Source organism: Salvelinus sp. IW2-2015, linkage group LG33, assembly GCF_002910315.2.
Source record: "Salvelinus sp. IW2-2015 linkage group LG33, ASM291031v2, whole genome shotgun sequence".
Taxonomy (NCBI): domain Eukaryota; kingdom Metazoa; phylum Chordata; class Actinopteri; order Salmoniformes; family Salmonidae; genus Salvelinus; species Salvelinus sp. IW2-2015.
The window spans coordinates 10,725,189-10,752,156 of NC_036872.1; the positions used below are offsets into that span (position 1 = coordinate 10,725,189).

General features: G+C 44.1%; 1 protein-coding gene across 1 annotated transcript in view; it reads right to left on the minus strand.

The window, feature by feature from the left end:
• Positions 1-6,091: 6,091 nt before the first annotated feature.
• The window catches only part of LOC111957725 (3',5'-cyclic-AMP phosphodiesterase 4D-like), a 51,973-nt gene continuing 31,096 nt past the window's right edge, over positions 6,092-26,968 (minus strand). The window contains 9 exon segments of the mRNA XM_023978683.3: positions 6,092-11,097; positions 11,201-11,506; positions 11,671-11,825; positions 16,172-16,271; positions 16,442-16,606; positions 16,696-16,794; positions 16,993-17,171; positions 17,402-17,495; positions 24,778-24,890. Coding sequence (XP_023834451.1) covers positions 10,612-11,097; positions 11,201-11,506; positions 11,671-11,825; positions 16,172-16,271; positions 16,442-16,606; positions 16,696-16,794; positions 16,993-17,171; positions 17,402-17,495; positions 24,778-24,890 — 1,697 coding nt within the window. The 3' untranslated portion in view covers positions 6,092-10,611.

Here is a 26,968-nt window from a genome sequence, read left to right on the forward strand (position 1 = left end):
CGGAGCTGCTCTCTTTTCAGGATTTACTCGATAGGCATGTTGTTTGATTGGGGCAGAGTCCCCAAAGTCAATGTCATGCTCTAGTACATTTCTCTGAGTTGGCACATCTGAGAATAAACCCTGATATTCTAAAAGCAGTGCAACAATGTTGCCTTTTTCCAAGACAAGTATTCCAAAAATACATCAAGGTTTTCTAGAATCTCTGAGTTACTCAGCTGTCCCACAGGCACAGGGTATGTTGGGCTTTCATCGTGTTCTTGAGGCAGACTTCTCCCCCAATATTGCGGGTGAAGTATGTTTTCAAAATGTTGACATGACAGACGTTTTTTTTCTTCTGTGGTCCATTGTTGTAATGACATAATCCAGATTACCAAATTTGTCACTATGGGGTAAGGACCTGAAAAGCGACCTTGCAACGGTGACCCCAAAATGGGCAACAAACCCGGACTTGGTCACCCACATTGAAAGTGTGGCTTCGGCATTTCAATCATACCAAACTTTGATTGTCGTTTGCAACTTCTCCAGATTCTCACTGGCAAACTCACAAGGGCACTGCGATCTGTATCAAAAAGCATTAACGTGCTCCAACAGATTTGTTTTTGTGTTTAAGGTGTTACCCTGCAACAACCTCTCTCTCAGCAAGCTCAAAGGACCTCTGACATGTCCAAAGACGAGCTCATTCGGACTAAAACCAGGAGATTCCTGAAGATGCTCCTGCATGGCAAACAGCACAAGAGGGACCCCTTCATACCAGTCTTTCTCAAACTCAAAGCAGTAAGCTCTCAAAGTCTGGTGAAATCTCTCAAAAGCACCCTGAGAGAGGCAGGCACTAGTGGGGCAATGGGTTACACCCAACTGTTGTAGCACTTCCTGGAAGACCCTTGACATGAAATTCGTACCTTGGTCCGATTGCAATACCTGCGTAAGTCTAAATGTTGAAAATGATTTTGTTCGGTATCGGTGTCCCTTCCACGGGACGCTTGAGCTAACATAGGCTAATGCGATTAGCATGAGGTTGTAAGTAACAAGGAAAGTTCCCAGGACATAGACATATCTGATACTGGCAGAAAGCTTAAATTCTTGTTAATCTAACTGCACTGTCCAATTTACAATACCTATTACAGTGAAACAATACCATGCTATTGTTTGAGGAGAGTGCACAATTTCGAACATGAAAAGTTATTAATAAACAAATTAGGTACATTTGGGCAGTCTTGATACAACATTTTGAACAGAAATACAATGGTTCATTGGATCAGTCTAAAACTGTGCACATACACTGCTGCCATCTAGTGGCCAAAATCTAAATTGCACCTGGGCTGGAATAATACATTATGGCCTTTCTCTTGCATTTCAAAGATGATGGTACAAAAGAAGAGTTGTTTCTTTCTTTGTATTATCTTTTACCAGATCTATTGTGTTATATTCTCCTATATTCTCCAGAATATGCATATCCTTGCTTCAGGGCCTGAGCTACAGGCAGTTAGATTTGGGTATGTCATTTTAGGCGAAAATTGTAAAAAAGGGGCGGATCCTTATTAAGTTACAGAATATGTCCTCAGAAAAAGCTGTGTGCAGCTTGCAGTTAACGATATAATGTTTCTGCGTCGGGCCTCTATATGGGGCGGGAATACCACTGAAAGTTCTGTGCTTAGATTCATAATTACATCTAAGAATGAATTATTTGCAAACAGCAATATTTTCATTGCAAATAAGACACACTGGCTTGGGATTGGAAAAAGATGGAGAGATGAACGCACATCTCTTTGTACATTCTTCTCTGAAACTTCGATTTCCATTATCCACCTTTCTTCTTGATACTTTTTGAGAGCAACATTTTGTCTTGCTATCAAGCAAATTGTTCTGAACAAATGTTGACGTTAAAAAAAGGTAGTGTAGCCTATAGTAGGCTACGTAGACGTGTTTTTCCCCACCAATCAACGCACAGAGAAATAGACATAGAGACAGTGATTTTATGAGCGTAATCAGATCAAAATTATTATCTTATTGTCACTAAATTTATTATGTACTAATCATATGTGTTAAACATGTTAAATTTGTAGTGTAGGCCAATTAATTGTGCTAATATTATATACTCATTACACGTCAATCATGTTACCCATAAATAGACAGACTAGAAATGTTTTAACAATTAAAATAATTTCTGTGAAGCTTGCATTCAATTGCCACCCCCTGTTGAACACAACAAGATTCCATTCCCTCTGTCACAAGGGGATTTTGTTACGAATTGAAAACTGGTCAATGTGTGGTGAAATGCTGGATGCAAAAGATAAGGCAAACAACTTCTATATTTAAAGGTTTAATAGACAGACGTATGAATATCGTCTAAGAGGAAATCTACCACAGTCGAAAGGGGAGGGCAGAACTAAATATCTTGCCTTATCTGTTCGCTGTTTCATCCATCCGTGCCTGGTGCCAAAGCATTGAATCAAGGCAGAGACCTTGAGTGTCACGTTTGCTGGAATAAATATCGGACCAAGGCGCAGCGGATGTTGAGTTCCACATAATTTAATGATAAAGTGAAACTTAGCAAAGACAAAAACAAATAAACAATAAACTAACAACGAACCGTGACTACAGAAGTGCTACGTGCACTAACTCAAAACAATATCCCATAAAACACAGGTTTTATGGTAAAACACAAAAATGCTACTTAAATATGATCCCCAATTAGAGACAACGATAGTCAGCTGCCTCTAATTGGGAATCATACCAAACACCAACATAGAAAAACTAAACTAGAACCCCACATAGAAAATAATAACAAAAAAAAACCCCAGTCACGCCCTGACCTACTCTACCATAGAAAATAAGGGCTCTCTATGGTCAGGACGGGACAGTACCCCCCCCCCCCCAAAGGTGTGGACTCCGGCCGCAAAATCTGAAACCAAAAGGGAGGGTTAGGTGTCTAGTGTCGGTGGCAGCTCTGGTGCGGGGCGAAGTACCCGCTCATCCCGCGGATCCGCCAGCAACGGGGGGGGGGGGGGGGGTCGCCGTGCGGGACGAAGAACCCGCTCAGCTCGCGGATCCACCATCTTTGGTGGCGGCTCTGGTGCGGGCCAAAGAATCCGCTCATCCTGTGGATCCAGCCATGGACCCGGGCTGAACACTGTGCCTGGACTGGACCTCGGTATCAAGGAAGGCTACTGCCGTGGAGCAGGACTGGACACTTTGCCTGGACTGGGCACCAACACAGAAGACTCTGACCTTGGAGCTGGACTGGACGCCGTGCTTAGACTGGGCATCGGCTCAGGGGAAGGCTCCAGCCATGGAGCTGGAGGTTCCGGACCGTTGACCGTCGCCAGAAGCTCCGGACTGGGGACCGTCGCCAGAAGCTCCGGACTGGGGACCGTCGCCAGAAGCTCCGGACTGGGGACCGTCGCCAGAAGCTCCGGACTGCTCCGGACTGGGGAGGCGCACTGGAGGCCTGATGCGTGGCCGGCACAGGTGACACGCACTTCAGGGCAAGTGTGGGAGCAGGCACAGGACGTACCTGACTGGGAAGGTGCACTTCAGGGAGAGTGCGAGGAGCAGGCACAGGATGTACCTGACTGGGAAGGCGCACTTGAGGGAGAGTGCGAGGAGCAGGCACAGGACGTACTGGACTGGGGACACGCACTTCGGTGAGAGTGCGAGGAGCAAGCCAGGAGTACCGGACTGGGAAGGCGCACTGGAGGCCTAGTGCGTGGAGCCGGCACAGGTGGCGCCAGACTGGTGACACGAACTTCAGGGCGAGTGCGGGGAGCAGCACAGGACGTGCCTGACTGGAAGGCCACTTCAGGGAGAGTGCGAGGAGCAGGCACAGGACGTACCTGACTGGGAAGGCGCACTTGAGGGAGAGTGCGAGGAGCAGGCACAGGACGTACCGGACTGGGAAGGCGCACTTGAGGGAGAGTGCGAGGAGCAAGCACAGGACGTACCGGACTGGGGACACGCACTTCAGAGAGAGTGCGAGGAGCAGGCACAGGACGTACCGGACTGGGGATACGCACTGTTTGCTCCCATTTAACAAACACAGTTCACTTTCATAGCAGCCACATACAAACATTATCATTTTGCTTGTTGTATAATTCCTTCTCGCAACTACGCACTCTCCTCCTCTCACCTTTTCCCTTCGCTTGTGGATTTCAGTGCACAACACATCAGCTGTCTGTGTGATTAGGCAAAAAAAACTTTCCAAGACAAACCTTTGTATTATAACTGCTAACCGCTACACACAGCATACATCGTTGTCAACATATTAGCTAACGTCATAGCTAGTAAACATAGCTACTAGAACTAACGTGTTAGTAAACCCGCTACAATCATAGTGTACAGTCAGCAAGCTGTTTAGCAGTTACACCAGCGGACCCCGATGGCAATAAATTAATAAAACCAAAAGCTTACCTTGACTTGAAAGAGTTTCAGTGTTGAATAGCCATAGCCATAGCCAGCTAGCTAACATAGCATCCCTTTCTGTTTGAGCAAAGTGTTTGAGTAGGCTAAACTAGCTAACTGCATTCGCTAGCTAAGTGAAAGTGAAAAGAAAAAATACAACAAAATATAACTATCTCGCTCTCTCATTTATTTCTCCTTAATTTAAAAAAAAATGTATTTATTCAAAACAGTTCAACGATTGTTTTTCTCTCTGAGTCAACTACTGACCACATTTTATGCAATGCAGTGCTAGCTGTAGCTTATGCTTTCAGTACTAGATTGATTTTCTGATCCTTTGATTGGGTGAACAACATGTAAATTCATGCTGCAAGAGCTCTGATAGGTTGGAGGACAGAAACTAGCTGCTACACCATGGTGATACCTTACAGAGTGCTGTTGAGGCTACTGTAGACCTTCATTGCAAAACAGTGCATTTTAATCAATTATTTGTATCAGACCTCAGGATAAGACCCAGATGCAGACAGTTCGAAGTAACAAAAGTATATTACAGAAACAGGGTGCAGGCAAACGACAGGTTAAGGGCAGGCTAAGGTCAGTAATCCAGAGCAGAGTTCGAAAGGTACAGAACGGCAGGCAGGTTTAGGGCAAGTAGAGCTCAGTAATCCAGGGCAGTGTCATAAGGTACAGAACGGCTGTCACGTTCTGACCTTAGTTCCTTTTTTATGTCTTTATTTTAGTTTGGTCAGGGCGTGAGTTGGGGTGGGCATTCTATGTTGTTTTTCTATGTTTTGTTCTGTAGGTAATTTTCTATGTGTTTGGCCTAGTATGGTTCTCAATCAGAGGCAGGTGTCAGTCGTTGTCTCTGATTGGGAGCCATATTTAGGTAGCCTGTTTTCTATTGTGTTTTGTGGGTGATTGTTTCCTGTTTTGTGTTTGCACCTTTCGGGACTGTTTCGATTTTCGTTTGTATCATTCACTTTGTTATTTTGTATTTTTTAGTGTTCAGTTTTAATAAATTAAAATGGACACTTACCACGCTGCACATTGGTCCGATCCTTCATACTCCTCGTCTGAAGAGGAGGAAAATCGTGACAACGGCAGGCAGGCTCAGGGCAGGCAGAATGGTCAAAACCGGGAAAGCTAGAAAACAGGGACTAGAGCGAAAACAGGAGTACGGGAAAACCACTGGCAGGCTTGACAAGACAAACTGTCAACAGACCAACAAAAAACACAGGTATAAATACACAGGGGATAATGGGGCAGATGGACGACACCTGGAGGGGGGTGGAGACAAGTATACAGACAGGTGAAACAGATCAGGGTGTGACAATTTGGTGACGTGAATATATTTAGTATAGATTTATCTAAAGAAAACTTTTTTAATGTTTCAATATTTTTATGAAATTCACTGAGGAGGATGGTCCTCCCCTTCCTCCTCTGAGGAGCCTCCACTGGCACTGACTATAGGGATTTTTTTATTTAACCTCTGGGGATGAGAAAACATGTTTTTTTATTAAGTTGAATGTGCTCTTTATGACAGAATGTTAAAATGAGGTGAAATCAAACGTTTTTTTGACCAAGTTAAACTTTAACTTTGACCAAGTTAAACCACCAAATTGGTGGAACGACCTGCCTATCTTTACTAAATATACTGTACAATTCCCTTTATAATGATACAGAAGAGACCAACGGGTAGGCAGAATCAACCCATGCTTTTATTTAATCTGTTGCATATAAAAAACATTTTTTCTTCATTTTTTTTTTTTTTTTACAGAAAGTTTATGATCTACAGTGCTATTCAATAGACTGCAATTTACAAGGAATCCATTAAAATAACTTTATATTGTCTCGTGAAACTTCAAGACAAGTTGGCATTCTAAAGACATAACCCAAAAATAATTGTCCTGAAGACCTTTTTGAAGTTACGTACAGTTTGTGTATTCCTTTCATACCATAAAAATATAACACAAAATGACAAAAGAAACCACTGATTCCATTGGTCCATGGCTGTTTATAATCTACAGTATGTGTGTCAAAATAAGAGTCCCCATCGAAGGACGTGATTTTAGGATGACCCCCCCCCCTCTTCCCCCACTATATAAATACTAGCCTTCTCCTCTCCAGGCAGAAAGAAGCTAGTGGTTGTAGATATTGCATGTTGTATGATTAGATGTGCTTGCCAAGCATGGATGAGCAACACATCGTGAGTGTTTCAGCCTAAATAAATGCAGCAGTGACTGAACACGTGGATGTGTCTCTAAATCTTGGTGCTTAATAACCCCATAGGACCAACCAACCCACGGATCCAGCTTGGCCAAGCCACCACTCATCTAGTGGATCTTAGGCCTGAGTCGACCAGGAACTCCACAGCCATGACCTCCGTTTTCAACCTTGACAACAGAATGTTTAGCACGTACTGCCTTTTTTTCCATGTTCACATAATATTTCTGATTTGGCTGTATAGTAAAAAGGCAACATTATTTAATGAGTTCCTTTCACAACTGGAGGCCATTGTCTGGGTGAGGTCAGCTCAAACCACAAGATTCTCTAATGCAGCAAACGAGGAGAATAAAAAAGAAACGAGAGACATAAAAATGGCATGTTGAATTTAAGGCACAGCCCATGGGCCAAGGAATAGCTTCCTCTAAAAAACAATTTGGCTTTCCCCTCTCCTCCTCCACTCTAAGCAAGCTTCTCAGATAACCGATATCAATGGATAATTTTGTGTAATAAACATTCTCTCAACAAAAGGTACATAATACAGCCACACCATCACCATAAGGGACGATGAGTCAATGAACTTACAACAAACAGCATCATGATGAGAATAATAATAATAATGATAGTATTTACAGCACAATAAATATATGTTTGTAAACAGAGATACAACCAGAAAAACTGTATTATGGGAAGGTCATCCGGTGAGGATGGGGGAAAAAACTTGGCACAAGGAAATAAGAATTAAATAAAACATTAGAAACGACACATTTCTTTTAAAATAAGCACTCTTTAAAAAGACATGTTCATTACTGCAAGTAATTTTTTACATTTCAACATTTTTTTTATACTGTATGTACATAGTTAGAAAAACAGCATATTTGGGTATAGTAACTGGCAAGCCTGTACTGCGGTCTATGCTACAGTGAAAGCTTTACTGTCCCGCCCTAATACGGCAAGAAAGACACAACAAATAGAAAAACATAGCAATAAATAATAACATCAATTGTAACAACAACAACAATAGAAAATGTGGAAAAGAAAGAGTCTCTTGGATTAAGTGTATAGGGCATTGTTCAAGCCTAAATGTGCACGTGAGTTTTGGCGAGTTGAAATAAAACAGTAAAGTAGAGAGATATGAAAACATCAGTGCATTAACTATAGCCGACTATTCTTCTTATGAGACCACCACTACACCATGGAGCTGATTGTCTTGTGTTCTTGGTCAAAACAAACAAATCAAAGGTTAGTGTGATGACAATGGCAGACATTTTCTTAACGTGTGAAAACATCAACCATGTAGTGCATTGGTAAATATTACTGACCTGCAGTAATGGCTGCGGTCAATTCCATTCCAAGTAAATTCAGGACACTCATTTTAGTTCCCCATTCAAGAGTTGAAAAGAGCCATTTATTTTAAATGAGGATCTTTCAATTATTGAATTGGAATTTGATTTGTTTCTTATTAGCCCTGACAAATTGTAATAATGACTGTCACTTTTCATATTTCAGACATATCACAAAGCTGTTACTTTATCTGAGGGATTTTAACGCTAAAGCTCTACATATATTTTTACCACTATTTTTGAACAAATTGCTTCCCGAATGAGAAACAGAATCGACCACATCCCTACACCACAATCAGAAAACGAAGACAAAATTGACAGAAAATGGGAAATAGATTACTGTGTGCGTAGCACAAAAAGTGTCGCAACACACTAAATAAATGTAAAAAGCTAACAAACCCCCCTCAGACTTCCACAACCCTTTAACCAAAGGTGCTTCTTATATCCAATACAAGCATTGCATTGTCGGATGACATTTGCTCACATTTACTGCAGGCAACAATAAGTAGCACTTAAAGGCTTCCTTCTGGTCAGTCAGACAAAATGGTTTCATTGAACGTAAAGTAAAGTAGGCCTATATGTCAACGTGTGTCATTTTTTTCAGCGAAAACTTTCTTTGAAATAATTGTTACATGGTTATTACAACCAAACACGGGGACAGTGGTATGGGAGTAATAGTGTAAATTACTTTTGATAAACATGCAATCGACAAATCAAGCCCGAGCACCTACCCCCCAGGCACTCCTGTAGATATGAGAGGATTAGAAACGAATATATATCCAATCCTCTCAGATCAAGTGTGTAGACAGAGGGTAGGAGCTGGGGGTTGATTTGGAATTGGGCGATATATTAGACTGGACTCGTAACTTAGAAGTTTGCTGTTTTACATTAAATTATGAGTTCAGTTATGTTACAAATGGAATAATGGTCTGGTTACTTAAGACAGAAACGAAATTAGGGTGGTTGCTCGGGAAGGATAGGTGGGCGAAAACCGCAACCATCTAGTAATGTGTAGCATTTTAGCTAACACTTCCCCAACCCTTTACCTAATCTTAACCTAATTCTTATCTTTAATTTGATTTTTTTTAAACCTTTATTTAACGAGGCAAGTCAGTTAAGAACAAATTCTTATTTACAATGAAGGCCTACTCCGGGAAAACCCAGACGACGCTGGGCCAATTGTGCGCCGCCCTATGGGACTCCCAATTACGGCCGGATGTGATACAGCCTGGATCTTCTAACGTTTTACGTACATTCTTGTCGCAGTGCTTGACTGAAATAGGTTCTGGTACTCATTTTGGGTGCCAGTATGGTTTATATTTCAGTGCAGGAGCTCCACAATACTTTTGAGCTGATATTCTATGAAATGAACAGGAGCTCAAGCAGTAGAAGCTTTTTGGGTGCCGGTACTCAGCACTGGTGAGCTCCTGCTCAAGTTAACCACTGCTTTGTTGTCAATTCTCCTAACCAGCAATGTAAATTCTCCTGCAACGCAACAAGCAGCCTGGTCTCAGACAAAGACATATACATCCTCCAAGACATACGATAACTTACTTAATACAATTTGTATGATATTGTTCGACCAGGTAAGACTTATGATACTACACATCCTCCAATTCGTATAATATTGTACAACCACTATTCCATTTGTAATGTAACATATGATACTAAATGGAAGGTGCAAATGTCTGTCCCAGATGCTACGAATTGCCCTGAGGCCAGGTTGGATATATTTAAAGGAGTGCAAATATTCCCCAATACTAACCCAAATACAATAACAAGAAAATTACCATTTTACACACAGAAAAGCAGTGGCAGACGAGGTATTCTCATCAACAGATTTCACTTGACTTTCAAGTCACTTCTCTTTTTCTTTTTGTTAACAAAAGTAAAACCTAGGATAGCAAAAGTAAAACCTAAAAAAGATACGTACGTTATGATACAAAAACTCTAGAGGTCAAACCTAGCATTAGTGCTGTAAGATCTTAGCCTTTTTTTCAGTCAGGTTTTCAAGGAAGACTTCAACTTCAGAAAAGTGTCTTGATAAATTCCCACAATGCATTTCTCTCCATGTGCTGCAGCTCCTCTCTGCATGGTGACGTGTCCTGTTGGGCTTTCATTCATCCAGACCACACAGCAACTTAGCACATTGCTTCACTGGCTTTGCTGAGGAGTACAAAGAACTCAGAAAAAAATATACAATAGCAACTTCTGCAGAACGGCCCTTAATAACACCCAGAAACACTGCCGTCAGTCAGGCAAGGCTGAAAGGAGGAGATACACTGTATATACACAGCATTAAACACACTCTAAACGGCTGATCAAAAATCCTTAATGTAACTTCAACACAGTAGGACTGGGCTTTAAAGTTAAATAACACACAGACAACTTCAGTACAAATGTGAATGGAAAAGAGTTTTCCTGAGTGCAAAAAACTTGTAGAAGTACCAGTGGGCGATTCTAAGAAGCTGACCAATAGGATGAGGAGAGAGGAGTGACCAAGGGGTGAAGAGCAGCGTGCGCTTTGGAACCATAAACATAGATAGATATATATAAAAAACAGACAGACACTCCACAAAACCCCAAAATACTCTATAAATAATAATCTCTGGTTACTAAGAAGAACAGTTTAGTTGCCGTCCATACACTGCTATGTATCGGCTGGTTTCTCCTCTCCCTTCTTCTCATCATCCTCCCCCTCCTCTTCCTCTTCCACTACAGATGGTTGCGATGAAGAGGATTCTCCTTCCACTTCCACCTCCTCTTCCTCATCCTCCCCCACCTGTTCGTCCAGTGGTATCTCTGTCGACTCAGAGTCCTGCGTACAGAGTGTTTTTGAGTCACTACAACTATTCTCCTCTTCTTCATCCTCCTCCTCGGGTTGGCTGCCACTGTCCTTCTCCGTGTCCGACTCCCCGTCCTCCTCCAGGGTGAGTTCAAACTGGAACTTGTCCCCTCCAAGGGGGCGGCTGATATCCTCAGGCTCGTCCAGGGTAGGTGAGGGGCTCTGGGGTATGGTGCTCTGGTACCACTCCCTGTTGTCCTCCAGAGTGTCCAGGATGTCCTGGGCGTCAGGGTGCACCAGGTCTGCCCACGTCTCCCATAGAGGGTGGACAATGTAGTCTATGAAGCCTACCTGGAGAGAAGAGAGGGAGGCTTAGGTTTACTTAAAAACAACAGAAAGGATATGTGTGAGTGTGTGTTGGGTGTTTGTGAATGTGTCTGGTGTGTTTGGGTACCTGGCTTTTCTCAACAGAGGCGTTGTGTTTGTCACACATGGGGCTGATCTCCATGCCTCTCTCCCTCTCTCTGTCCCCCTGGGTGAAGAACTCTTCCATGATGCGGTCGGTCCACTGGCGGTACAGCTGCAGGGGCTTAGTGGGGTTACTCAGGTCCGCACAGTGCACCATGTTCTGCAGTACCTGTATCCTGTCAGAGTAGTTATCCAGGAGCAGAACTCCAGAGCTGGTCACCTTCTTGGTCTCCACCATGGTCTTTAGGTCAGCCAGCAGGTTCATGTGTTTAGACATGTCAGTCGCTAGGACCTGGGGACCACCAGAGACGCAACACAGGCTGTCACAATACTGGCAGGGACAAAGCAATAGAACAGAACTTCCAATCAAGTACAACCATGGACGTTTTCTAAGCTGATGTGGAGACTATTTCACAGACGTTCCTATTGGTTACTGATGATTATCCAGTCACTCACAATGTCGATGACCATCTTGCGCAGTGATTGTCGTTGTTTTTTGGTCAGGTTCTGGAAGATGTCACAGTTTTCTTCCTGAAGCAGCTTGAAGCCCACAGCCAGGTGGTGGTTCTCCAGGACTGACGAGTCGTTGTACATGAGGGCCAGCTCTGAGTCTGGGGGACAAACACACATACTGTACACTGACTCAGATGCTTGACATAAATACTGTGATATTATATCCACAAAACAGGGTTTGATGGAGAGGTGTTGATGAGGTCCTTTGCCTCACCAGTCAATATATAAAACAGAAATATATACTTTAAAACACATGCTCCGGATTTTTGGAGACTACTAAGTATTTTTTAAACCTCCCATTTAAGCAAAAAGGCCCAAAGTGGTGTGGTATATGGCGAATATACCATGGCTAAGGGCTGTTATTTTGTACGACAATATATCACGGCAGTCAGCTGAGGTGCCTTATTGCTATTATGAACAGGTTACCAACGTAATTAGAGCAGTAAACAAGTAGTTTTGCGTCATACCTGTGGTATATTGTCTCATATACCACATCTTTCAGCCAACGAGCATTCAGAACGACACAATTTATAAACATGCTTAATCTACAGTTGAAGTCGGAAGTTTACATACACCTTAGCCAAATACATTTAAACAAATTTTTCACAATTCCTGACCTTTAATCCTAGTAAAAATTCCCTGTCTTAGGTCAGTTAGGATCACCACTTCATTTTAAGAATGTGAAATGTCAGAATAATAGTAAAGAGAATGATTTATTTCACATTCCCAGTGGGTCAGAAGTTTACATACACTCAATTAGTATTTGGTAGCATTGCTTTTAAATTGTTTAACTTGGGTCAAACGTTTCGGGTAGCCTTCCAAAAGCGTCCCACAATAAATTGGGTGAATTTTGGCCCATTCCTCCTGTCAGAGCTGGTGTAACTGAGTCAGATATGTAGGCCTCCTTGCTCGCACACGCTTTTTCAGTTCTGCTCACACATTTTCTATAGGATTGAGGTCAGGGCTTTGTGATGGCCACTCCATGCCTTGAATGTGTTGTCCTTAAGCCATTTTGCCACAACTTTGGAGGTATGTCCATTTGGAAGACCCATTTGCGACCAAGCTTTAACTACCTGACTTATGTCTTGAGATGTTGCTTCAATATATCCACATAATTTTCTTTCCCTCATGATGCCATCTATTTTGTGAAGTGCACAAGTCCTTCCTGCAGCAAAGCACCCCCACAACATGATGCTGCCACCCCCGTGTTTCACGGTTGGCATGGTGTTCTTCGGCTTGCAAGCCCCCCCTTTTTTCATCCGAACATAACGATAGTCATTCTGACAAAACAGTTATATTTTTGTTTCATCAGACCAGAGGACATTTCTCCAAAAAGTACGATCTTTGTCCCCATCTGCAGTTGCAAACCGTAGTCCTGCTTTTTTATGGCGGTTTTGGAGCAGTGGCTTCTTCCTTGCTGAGCGGCCTTTCAGGTTATGTCGATATAGGACTCGTTTTACTGTGGATATAGACACCTTTGTACCTGTTTCCTTCAGCATCTTCACAAGGTTCTTTGCTGTTGTTCTGGGATTGATTTGCACTTTTTGCACCAAAGTAGGTTCATCTCTAAGAGACAGAACGTGTCTCCTTCCTGAGCAGTATGACGGCTGCGTGGTCCCATGGTGTTTATACTTGTGTACTATTGTTTGTACAGATGAACGTGGTACCATCAAGCGTTTGGAAATTACTCCTAAGGATGAACAAGACTTGTGGAGGTCTACAATTTTTTTTGTGAGGTCTTGGCTGATTTCTTTTGATTTTCCAATTTTGATTTTCCCATGATGTCAAGCAAAGAGGCACTGAGTTTGAAGGTAGGCCTTGATATACATCCACAGGTACACCTCCAATTGACTCAAATAATGTCAATTAGCCTATCAGAACCTTCTAAAGCAATGACATAATTTTCTGGAATTTTCCACGCTGTTTAAAGGCACAGTCAACTTAGTGTATGTAAACTTCTGACCCACTGGAATTGTGATACTGTGAATTATAAGTCAAATAATCTGTCTGTAAACAATTGTTGGAAAAATGACTTGTGTCATGCACAAAGTAGATGTCCTAACCGACTTGCCAAAACAATAGTTTGTTAACAAGAAATTTGTGGAGTGGTTGAAAAACGAGTTTTAATGACTCCAACCTAAGTGTACAGTCGTGGCCAAAAGTTTTGAGAATGACACAAATATTAATTTGCACAAACTTTGCTGCTTCAGTGTCTTTAGATATTTTTGTCAGTTGTTACTATGGAATACTGAAGTATAACATCAAGCATTTCATAATTGTCAAAGGCTTTTATTGACAATTACATGAAGTTGATGCAAAGAGTCAATATTTGAAGTGTTGACTCTTCTTTATCAAGACCTCTGCAATCCGCCCTGGCATGCTGTCAACTAACTTCTGGGCCACATCCTGACTGATGGCAGCCCATTCTTGCATAATCAATGCTTGGAGTTTGTCAGAATTTGTGGGTTTTTGTTTGTCCACCCACCTCTTGAGGATTTACCACAATGGGATTAAGGTCTGGGGAGTTTCCTGGCCATGGACCCAAAATATCAATGCTTTGTTCACCAAGCCACTTAGTTATCACTTTTGCCTTATGGCAAGGTGCTCCATCATGCTGGAAAAGGCATTGTTCGTCACTAAACTGTTCCTGGATGGTTGGGAGAAGTTGCTCTTGGAGGATGTGCTGGTACCATTCTTTATTCATGGCTGTGTTCTTAGGCAAAATTGTGAGTGAGCCCACTCCCTTGGCTGAGAAGCAACCCAACACATGAATGGTCTCAGGATGCTTTACTGTTGGCATGACACAGGACTGATGGTAGCGCTCACCTTGTCTTCTCCGGACAAGCTTTTTTATGGATGCCCCAAACAATCGGAAAGGGGATTCATCAGAGAAAATGACTTTACCCCAGTCCTCAGCAGTCCAATCCCTGTACCTTTTGCAGAATATCAGTCTGTCCCTGATGTTTTTCCTGGAGAGAAGTGGCTTCTTTGCTGCCCTTCTTGACACCAGGCCATCCTCCAAAAGTCTTCACCTCACTGTGCGTGCAGATGCACTCACACCTGCCTGCTGCGATTCCGGAGCAAGCTCTGTACTGGTGGTGCCCCGATCCCACAGCTGAATCAACTTTAGGAGACGGTCCTGGCGCTTGCTGGACTTTCTTGGGTGCCCTGAAGCCTTCTTCACAACAATTTAACCACCCTCCTTGAAGTTCTTGATGATCCGATAAATGGTTGATTTAGGTGCAATCTTACTGGCAGCAGTATCCTTGCCTGTGAAGCCCTTTTTGTGCAAAGCAATGATGATGGCACGTGTTTCCTTGCAGGTAACCATGGTTGACAGAGGAAGAACAATGATTCCAAGCACCACCCTCCTTTTGAAGCTTTCAGTCGGTTATTCGAACTCAATCAGCATGACAGAGTGATCTCCAGCCTTGTCCTCGTCAACACTCACACCTGTGTTAACGAGAGAATCACTGACATGATGTCTGCTGATCTTTTGTGGCAGGGCTGAAATGCAGTGGAAATGTTTTTGGGGGATTCAGTTAATTTGCATGGCAAAGAGGGACTTTGCAATTAATTGCAATTCATCTGATCACTCTTCATAACATTCTGGAGTATACGCAAATTGCCATCATACAAACTGAAGCAGAAGACTTTGTGAAAATTCATATTTGTGTCATTCTCAAAACTTTTGGCCACGACTCTATGTAAACTTCCGACTTCAACTGTATAAGAACAATTACAGTCTTACATCAATTAGCCATGAAATCCCTAGTTTGAAAGTGACTGTTTATCTGGTAGCTGTGCTGAGCCATTTTCCCTACATTTTTCCCACGTGGGCTAGCCCCCTAGTAATTTGAGTTCTAGCCAATGAGCTTCAGCCCCTCGCCATCTGAGTGACAGCTAGCAAGATGCACACACAGCAGAGCCAGAGAGAGAGAGAGCAATGACGTGGTGCACATATGTGACATAGTACACAATTGGTTTCAGAACTACCAGCTAAAAAGCATACAAAAGTGCCGGTGAATCTATTTAACAGATCTAGAATAAGGACACTATTTCCACTTATAATGAAGCTAGTGTTTACACTATACTTATAGTATAGTATAGTACCAACCGAAATACAGCAATTCCTGTTGTACTTAGAGATTCCAAGAACAAGCATTTGTCCCAGAGCTGGGAGGGGGGAGGGTATCTGGTGTGTGTGCACATGGGTGGATTGAATCTCGTGAGTGTTGATCCCAGATGCGCAGGAGAGACAGAGGGCATCCATCATTGATCTCTACAGCTCATTTGAGTGTGTGTGCATGTGTGTAGGGGTGGGCACGTGTGTATGTGTCTTAGTTTTCGTGCATGCTCTGATGAGTGGCTTTTATGTGTATGCGCGTCTGCGTGCAGCAAGCCTTTGACGTAGCTATTAAGTCAGGCCTGTACTCAGACTCACTAGTGTTGATGAGGAACTGGTTGGAGACTCCAGGGTGGTCAACGTCATGAATAGCACTGGCGAATATGGCAGCTAGGATCTCCAGGTCGGTGAACACAGCCTGGGAACAGCAGAGAAGACAGTACACGGTCACACCAGCCATTCAAACATGATAAGGTGGTGAGTAACACACCAACAGCAATCAGAAATCTGTCAGTTACAATCCGACAAATAAAAACTGAAGTATGTAATTGATGAATCGAATTTGACTGATTGATTGAGGGGTCCAACCTCTAGAGCGGGGGTGGATAGCAGCACGTGAGTGGACTGGGTGACATCAGCAGCATGGATGTTGTTGTGGTAGGCCACGTCGCCATGGTAATGGTCTTCTAAGGTCATCAGGTATGTTATAAAGGTGTCGAGTGGAATTTTGAACGTTTTTAACAAGTCTCTCTCCTATAAGAAAAAGCAAAACATTATTGTGTATTCTAGTAGTCATGCAAGTACAATCAACAAAAATAGAGCAGATCAAATGTGATGATTACCTGGAATATAGTGTGCATCATGACGGTCAGGGGCCTGTTCCCAGAGAACTCAGTGACTTTGAAAACGTTAAGGCCCCATTTATTTACATCCTCCAGCTCCTGCAAAGGGAAACCAACCCTTCACACACCAATATACAGCAGTAAACATCTGTTTAAGTGCATCGCTCTGTCTGTCTTCCCCTCTTTCTCTACCCCTTCTCTAAATCTTTCCCTCCCATCAATCTCCCATCAATCTCTTTCTGCCCTTCATGTCTCCTCCCACTCCCTCTCCTCCCCCTTTCTCCCACTGCTGCCCACCTTAGCCAGTTCGTCCTCAGTCTCGCTCTTGACTCCAAAGCGGGGTATGTTAGAGTTGGTGAGGCTGGAGCTGTGCTGCAGTTTCTTCACCCCACTGATCTGACACATGGGCCTGTTCTTCTTGTCTTCCTTCTCCTTCTGCGTCTGCGGAGTTGGCATCTCCACCTCGTGTTGCTTGTCTGTGTTAAACACAATAAAGGAGAGACTATGTGTCAAAAACATAGAACAAGAGACAATGAGTGGGATGTCCAAACTGTCTGTATTAACAACACAAAATACGGCCTATGAGACCTGGTCAAAAGTACTGGGTTATATAGGAAAATAGGGTGCCATTAGGGACACAGATCCTGCCTCTATACAGGGTCCAGGAAGAGCAGGGAGGAGCCCAGTGGTCACTGTGGTCACTCACCCAGGAAGGTGCTGGAGATGAACTCCGACACCTGGTTCCCAGAGCGGCTCATCTCAGACAGGTGGCTGAGCTCCCTGTTCAACATTCTCTTGAACTGGAACACAACACACAGACAAACAAACACAGAGAGAAGGGGTTAGAGTTTGTAGTAAAACAGGGAAAATTGAGTTATATTCTGTACTGGATGTGTCACTCATGATTTTGTATGACTTGGGACAAAGAGGGTGGAATCCTGGAGCACATATTGGAGCATTCACTCTGACCATATCTGCCATTGAGGGCCAAAGTCATTTATAAAGGTAGAAAAGTATTTTAGAAGGGAAATGGCAGACACTATGAGACTCCACACTTTAATCAATACTACTACAGCATGCTATGACACACACACACACACACACACACACATACACACACACAACACACACACACACACACACACACACACACACACACACACACACACACACACACATAGTTGAGAGGCTGGAAGCGGTACAGAGCAGGTGAGATACCCGCTGCTCCCCCCCACCGGCCATAGTTCTGATGTCATCAGTAACTCAATTCTTCGTCAACCACTATCATTCTCCCTCGCTCCCTCTGTCCCTCTCTCCCTCTCTCCTGATTGGAGTGGCAGACCCAAATGTAGATGTGGCCTTTGATTTGGAGGACAATAAGAGGAAGGTGGAGGAGAACTCTTAAACAACAGTGATTTGCGAAGCCAGGCTGAAGGCTGTGGTGCTGACACTATCTGAATACACACACATGTACATTTCATTCTCAACCTGGCAATTGTGGCGCCCGCGTTAGGGAGCCAGCATGCATAATGCATGTGAATGGTTAATATAGATCAATATCAGAGGCCATTATAAACCCATAGTACTTACTGTGCAGTTGGACTTTGACATAAGACTCTTTGTTAAAGTGACTGCCATTGATACAGCCCTATAAATATTTACCAACGCACTCGATCACCTTTCACATACAGCATATCTCTATCCCTGCATTTTCATTTTTTTTTTAAACGGCCCTTGTATGCTATAAGCTATAAGTCATGTGAACATGCAGCCAGCAGTAAGAGCATCAAAACAATTGGCGGCGATCTATATCAGAGCCACAGACTGCACACCCAGCCATACAACCATTTAACTCATAACACCAGCAATACAGGTGGACTACATCAAACAACACGTTTGTCTCTCTCTTTGCAGCTCAAATAAACAAAGTCCACAGGTTTGTCAGGGACAAGCCTTGCTTTTCCTTCGTCTGGCAATGACATCATTCTCACCTCATCGGAGGAATGACGACTTGCTTAATCAAAAAAGATACATTAATGGTATTAGAATAACAAAATCCACCTGACATCTTACCTTTAGAAATCCCCAGGACACAGAGTGCAGGTAGTTGACCTCAGGCATTTTGAAGAAAAACTCAATATGTGGTCCAAATATAAACAGAACAGGAAGACTAGAGCCAGGTACAGTGCAGAACGACAGAACCGCCAAAAAAGAGGGAGAGGAACAAAAACAACACCTCCAGCAAAAGCAGCTCAATACAGCGAGAACAGAGTCCCAGAATAAGAGGGGCGTTGAGGTGTGTTGCAGGTCCATTCACTGAACAGGGTCAGTCATATCTGCCTCTTCCTCTGCGTCGTTCCTCTGCATGGGGAAAGCCATAGTCCAGGATCTTGACTGGAGCGCTGCGCTCTGGGGAAGCTGGGGACAGCGTTTGGCTGCCCGTGGTTCTGGTGAGAGCATCCTCCCGCACACACGGTCAAACACACTCACAGTAAAAACCCATACACACACACACTAAAGACACTACTGGGATGTGTGAATAATAGCTGACGTGAGAGGAGGATGCCTGGATGCTGCCAGTGGTCCTGGAGAGAGAAGCTCTCCTGTCAACAACTTCTAAATAAGGCTGCCTCTGCCCCTCACACACTCCTATGTTAACCACACGGGCTGCTGCCCTCACCCACACACACCCAGCCTATCAGGGAGAGGATCGAGAAAACAGTGCGCTTGACCACCAGAGCTGATTGGCCGGGCTGGAGCAGAGTGAGCTCATCTCTCTGTGTGATTGGTTGAGGTTGGAGGTAATTCCTCTGATAAGTTGTTTTTCCACATTTTCTTTGAATTCTGCAGTGCAGCGGGATGGGGACATACTGTATGCTTGTACTGTGTGTGTGTGTGTGTGTGTGTGTGCATGTGTTTGATGGCACTACTGCGTGTTGTGTGTCATGAGTGTGAGTGTACTCTTGATGTGTGTCATCTAGCTGAGGTAATCTGTTGCTGGAAGCGGCGATGGTCTCATCCTGGTCATGCAATATTCATACTGGAGATAGTTCAGGCTAATTTCCTGGGAGTTGAGTCAGAGAAGACCACAGAAAAGAATATGTGTAATACATTTATAAAATCCCATTCAATTTGCACAAGGTGCGAGGGTCAGTCACTGGGCTGTCTGGAACATGTCTGAATGGGACATGTCCTGGTACAGCGAAGAGAATACTGTGTGGCACTTTCATTCAGGGTCATAAATGATGCTGTATTATATTTGTTTGACCATGAGGCCATGGCTTTGTCCTATGGTCAGAAGTAGTGCACTACAGATCTGCTATCTTAATTTGACCAGTTTCTCACAGTAGGAAAAAAATCCTACAGCTACAGGACATGTGAATATTTATGTGGATAATAATTCATGGGATTTTTGTAGGGTTGATACATTTTTCATTCGGGCAAATCAAGTCCGACAATTTAAAGTGGAATAAACAAACTTTAGAAGTCTTCTTAAAATAGAATACACTACAGATTTGAATTTCCTGCAGCGCAGAGTGATCAAATAAAGATAGAACATCTGTATATAGAGAATAGAGTGGCATTTGGGACACATCCTATGTCTTTGGTCCTGACTTTCATGTCAACAATAACCTTGCTGGGTTCTCTCTGAACTGGGTGGGTACAGCTCGAGTCGCAAAATTCCCGGAACTTTCAATAAATTCCCTGCTTCTCCAAAACCTCAGTTGGGATTCCAGGAATGAGGAGGGAATAAGCAGGAAATCTAGGATTCCTCCAATCAGGATCTCTGGAAAACAAAAGACTACTACACTATCAGTTTCCTACCCAGACCTGTGTGTGTGTGTGTGTGTGTGTTGTGTGTGTGTGTGTGTGTGTGTGTGGTGTGTGTGTGTGTGTGTGTGTGTGTTCTGTGTGTCTGTGTGTTGTCTGTGTGTGTGTGTGTGTGTGTGTGTGTGTGTGTGTGTGTGTGTGTGTGTGTGTGTGTGTGTGTGTGTGTGTGTGATTGATGGCACTACTGCGCTGTTGTGTGTCATGAGTGTTGAGTGTACTCTTGATGTGTGTCATCTAGCTGAGGTAATCTGTTTGTCTGGAAGCGGCGATGGTCTCATCCTGGTCATGCAATATTCATACTGGAGATAGTTCAGGCTAATTTCCTGGGAGTTGAGTCAGAGAAGACCACAGAAAAGAATATGTGTAATACATTTATAAAATCCCATTCAATTTGCACAAGGCTGCGAGGGTCAGTCACTGGGCTGTCTGGAACATGTCTGAATGGGGCAGTCTGTACAGCACAGAGAATACTGTGTGGCACTTCATTCAGGGTCATAAATTATGCTGTATTATATTTGTTTGACCATGAGGCCTATCTTTAGTTTTTGTCTCCCTTTTTCTCCCCAATCTCATGGAATCCAATTGGTAGTTACAGTCTTGTCCCATCGCTGCAACTCCCATACGGACCCGGGAGAGGCGAAGGTCGAGAGCTGTGCATCCTCCGAAACACGAAGCAGCCAAGTCGCACTGCTTCTTGACACAATGCCCTCTTAACCTGGAAGCCAACCGCACCAATGTATCGGAGAAAACACTGTACACCTGGCGATCGTGTCAGCATGCATGCGCCCGGCCCGCCACAGGAGTCGCTAGAGCGCGATGGGACATAGACATCCCGGAGCCTGGACTCAAACCAGGATCTCTAGTGGCACAGCTAGCACTGCAAAGCAGTGCCTTAGACCACTGCGGCACTTTTGAGGCCAGATCTGGTATCTTAATTTGACCAGTTTCTTGCATTAAGAAAATAGTCCTGCAGCAACAGGACATGTGAATTATTATGTGGATTATAATTAAAGGCCATTTTTGTAGGGGTTGATACGCTACCAGCGCAGGAAAATTCTCTGCGACAACAGAGTGATCAAATTAAGATAGACCATCTGTAAATAGGGAATGGAGTACCATTTGGGACATGTCTTTGGTCCTGACTTTTATGATGAGCAATAACCTGGCTGTGTTTTCTCTGAACTGGGGTTGGGTACATGAACACTGTACTGTAATGTGTGCTTCTGAAGCAGCTCGGATGCAGTATGGATGGACGGTAGTCAGAACACATTAAAAGGCATTAACAGAGGAAGAGAGAGCAGGCTGTTGATCTGCTTAAATAAACATGGCACCTTAATTGTAAACTATATTCGTGGGGCATGCACTAAAAGACTACAACACTATACGTTTCCTACCTAAAACAATTAAGTCAAGCCTTGGACCAATCAAAATACCCTCTCAGTAGATAGCATACAGAGACACTATAATTGCTTTGGCTTTTTTGGAACAAGTCATGTCTCAGATTACCTTCCACCTTGGGTCCCTGAAGGCATTGTGGGGAGCAGCGCTGGAGCAGCTGAGACTGCTGGTCTCCCGTTAAGAGAGATATAGCGCCTCCGCCTATGTCCGGGAGACTAGGAACAGGCCGTCACAGGCCCACAAACCAGGCAAGCACGCGCACACAGGCCGGCTAGCTAGGCAGTCTGCTATTGTTAACTCAGCAAATGGGTTTGAAACACCCACCTTTAGGTAGAACATGGAAAGGATCACATCATGGCACAAAACAGCAATTCCCTACTGAATATAGACCCAGTCAAAATGAATCTCATTTCTGGAGCTGTTTTTTGATCTCTAACATTTATTTTGGTGGCAGATTTCCCTTTCCTAGGTGAAGGAAAAGAAAGTGTGTGTGTGTGTATGTAAAAGCTAACAACATGTACAACACGTACAATTACGTACATTACAACATAATGCTATATAATGGCACACATGCCCCTTATTAATGTAACATGCCCCTTGTTAATACAACATGCCCCTTGTTAATACAACATGCCCCTTATTAATGCAACATGCCCCTTGTTAATACAACATGCCCCTTGTTAATACAACATGCCCCTTGTTAATACAACATGCNGTTAATACAACATGCCCCTTGTTAATACAACATGCCCCTTGTTAATACAACATGCCCCTTGTTAATACAACATGCCCCTTGTTAATACAACATGCACCTTGTTAATACAACATGCACCTTGTTAATACAACATGCCCCTTGTTAATACAACATGCCCCTTGTTAATGCAACATGCCCCTTGTTAATACAACATGCCCCTTGCAAATACCAATACCCATTATGTCTTTCTACAACTTCAGGATGGATCAGAGACAATAATGACATGTGATACTGACATCATCAAATAGATGGGTGAAAAATAAAGCTCGAGGCCAGCTGGGTCCAGCGAATGAGATCACTCGTCACAATAACAGTGATGTCACCATTACATACAATACATGCAATTCCACCATCTACATCTTTTGACCCCTCCCCCCCCAGCCTGTGTTCTACGTTTTACCTAAGCCTTGTATAGCTAATGCACATGTTACAACCTGCTATAATTGTATGTAGTCAATACAAACAGCACAAAATAAGACAATGGTATGTGGATGATACTGGTACCCAATGCTACTGTTTTGTATTACAAAAATGAAATACTTCATGTTGATGTTTTAGTCAAGAAATAGCCATGTCATAGGTTGATAATAACAGAGAAGGAGTGACAGTTGTGTACATGGTGTGTTCTCGGAGAGTAACATAGCCCGTCTGTCTGTTGTGTGTGTGTGTGTGTGTGTGTGTGTGTGTGTGTGTGTGTGTGTGTGTGTGTGTGTGTGGTGTGTGTGTGTGTGTGTGTGTGTGTGTGGTGTGTGTGTGTGTGTGTGTGTTGTGTGTGTGTGTGTGTGTGTGTGTGTTGTTCACTGGAGTGAGGACGGCAAGCCGACTAGGTGTTGGTTGTATGGAAACCAGGGATAGCTGTGTGTGCTTAGCTGCTCATATAAAACAGGGTGACATATAGCCTGTGTATAGCCTGTGTTTCTCACCCCTGTATAGGGCAATGCCATATCTGTCTGTCTGTGGCTTACTACCACCTGCAAGTTTACAGCTACAGGATCGGTGTCTGGACTGTGTCCTGTTGTCTGTCCGACCTGCCTCTCCTTTATCTTGCGCCAAGCCCATCTACCCTTATTTGACATCATGGGTGTGACATCATCAGCCAGGGAGGCAGCCTCTCCAGCAGAGCCAGAGCTGCTCAGCATGCAGGGCGTCAGGCCCATGCTGGAGAGAGCCGAGCTGAGCACTCTCCCTTCCCTGCATGATAACGCTAGATACAGCTCCAGATACTGATACAATGGATCTCCCCATACCATGTGAAAGACGGTATGATTCATTATATCATTACCAGTATAGTACAGATACTACTGTTGTAGAAGAGGAGGAATAGGGCTGAAGTGAAGGTGAGTGAGTGAGTGAGTGAGTGAGTGAGTGAGTGAGTGAGTGAGTGAGTGAGTGAGTGAGTGAGTGAGTGAGTGAGTGAGTGAATGGGGGTACTAGGGGTGCATCTCAATAGTCTAAAGTCACTTCCCTCTCCTTGTATCCTTCCCCACAATCAATCCAAGTATGAATTCAAGATGGCAGTTTGGCTAGAACACAACATCATTTGAAAAGCTGTCAAGCTCCCAACTCAGGCAACTCTCTGGTGGCAGGCCCTCTCCTCTCTAACCTCTAGGCTACCTGTCAATGGTCACTCCATACAGTAGAGTCATGTTCCCAGCTGAGAGGGACCGAATGCATTGCAGTGTAGTGTAGTTCCAAAACACTTCAGTTATGCACAGGTATGCGTGAAGAGGTGGATAGTCAATCCTTACAGTACCTCAACAGACCTTTCCTCTAGCATAACTGGATACACAGAACAGTACAGTCCGGAAAAACCCAGTATTTGGCAACATGGATCATGTAGTTCCAGACACTCACAGCCCACAGGAGCGCCCCAGTCAAATGGACACATCATTCCATAGATAGATGACACACTTTACCAGATCTCTCTGAGAAAAGAGGTTCTGACCTCAAGACACTGGTCAAAGTTTGTTCCCCAACAGTGTGGGAAGCCAACAATCTTGATTGCAAAATATCTCACCTCCATGTTTTTTTAAACAAAGACTTACTCAAACGCAACTAAATATGACACACAATAATAAGTAAAAGGTTGTTGTCCTTACCTTGTTGGAGGCCATCTCGCCGACTGAGTGTCTGGTCTGCAAGGTCTCCAGCTGGTCCAGGCACCAGTCCAGCTCCTCCAGCGTCTCAGTGGCCAGTTTCTGATAGGCCTCCTCTGGGGGGGCAAGACAGGGGGGCAGGGGGTCAGTACAGCGGCGCTTCAGGGGGCTAGCGCAGACTGCTGGCCCGGGGTCTGCCTCCCCACACACAGCAATGCTGAGATGCCCCGAGTGGACGCATGGGTGACTCTTCATACTGGTGCAGAGGGGCCAGTAGGAGAGTGAGAGAGGCCAAGTCACAAGTCTGATTTCCACCCCAAGACAGACACCCTGATAGGGTGAGACCAGATGGGCTTAGAGTCCTGAAACCAATCCCTGAGACCCCCCTCCGTGTCCAATAGTCCTACTGTCCAAACCTTTGGAGGAATGACAGGGGCGTATCGTCCTGGAACCTAAACCTAGCCCAAAACCCTGCACCAGGCTGTTGAAGCCCAAGCACCCCTAATAGAGCAACAGTTAAAATCACAGCAGAGACTGAGAATATGGAAGGTGCCCCTTAGGTTTGGATACGATACAGACAACACCAAAACAGAGACAAAGACAAACACACACACACACGCACACGCACAACAACACACAGAATCCCAGTATCTCAGTGGTGTGTGTGTCTGAGGTTCAGTATACAGTCCATAGAAGAGATATAATTCCAGTCATGGAGAAGGATGAAGAGCAGTCTGGATAGCAGGCCCATGTCTGCCCAGGGGAAGGATGGAGAGACAGAGGGATAGACGAGAGGAGGGAGGGATGGGGGTGGAGGAGGGGCAGTAGGTCCAGACGCTGTCCAGAATCTCACAACCAGCAGGGTTTCATCGCCAGGCTGGAACAAAGGGGAGCACACTGTAGCATGCTGGTTGGCTGCCTGGCTGGCTGGCTGGCTGGCTGGCTAGCTGTGGGGTGCGCGCTTACCGCACACACACACCACACACACACACTAGATGGAGAGCTAACCGTAACACATCACTCAGCCTCCCTGCAGCAGAAACGCTACATGCCAACGCTATAATCCAATGAGTGTGTGTTGAGTCTGGGCTCCGTCCTATAGATGATGTGTGTGTAGCATCCTTGGTATCCAGACGGCAGATCGCTGCTCTTCCTCAGAGCTGTACCTAAAGCCTGAGAGGACTGCACTGTGGATAGGGGAGGGCCCCACAGAAAGCTCGGCCTGGAGTATGAGGCAGTGGAGCTGGAGCTCAATTTGCGTGTCCATTCAACGGAGAAAGAAAGAGGGGTGAGGGAAAGTAGGTGGACAGATAAGAGGAGACAAAGAGAAAGAGGGATGAAGAAAAAGAGAGGGAGAGAGAGGAGAAAGAGACAGAGCTTCACGGGTTTTTCCCAGACCCTTCAAGCGACTACGGTTTCTCTGATGTATCGTATGAGGTATGTGTCTGAGACAGATGACTGAGAAAGAGAGTTATGGGTAGTGATGCTTTTTAAAGAGGAATAATCTCTGAATAATGATTGTAAAGTCAGACAATTTCAAACAATGTTAGGGTGAGGTATCAGTAGTCTATTCTAACCCCTTTCAAACCTCAAATAAGAGTATATCAAATATTTGTAATTTCTATTATATTCTATATTCCTTATTTCCTAAGCACTGCACTGAAGCCTCTCTAATCATTCATTAGTAGAGTGTGTCACCTTCTCAAAACCCAATTAACCCTCTTGCTGTGTTCCGGTTGAATTGGACCGATTTACTAGTTTTCTCTCTGAGAAATGTAGTTCATTTAATCTGACTGTCATAAGGTTCCTCGACTTTGTCCACACGGCATCTGAACACACAAAATTTCACTTTTGTACACCTGTGGTGTTCACGGTCAAAAATCTCCGGTCATTAGAAATGAATGGGTGAGACTACAATTAGTGTATAAAATTGAGTTCAGGCACATGCTCATTCATCAGATGGACACWCTTCCTCTCCCAGACCCCCACATGCATGTGTGTTTGAGCACACACACACACACACACACACACACACACACACACACACACACACACACACACACACACCCTCTTTCCCCTTCTTGGCTTCCATGGCAACCCCCACAGGAACCTTTCCCCAATAGAATCTTTCCCCCACGGGAACCACACCTGTTGGAATTCTCACAAACAATCGCAACATTGTTCTAATAATATA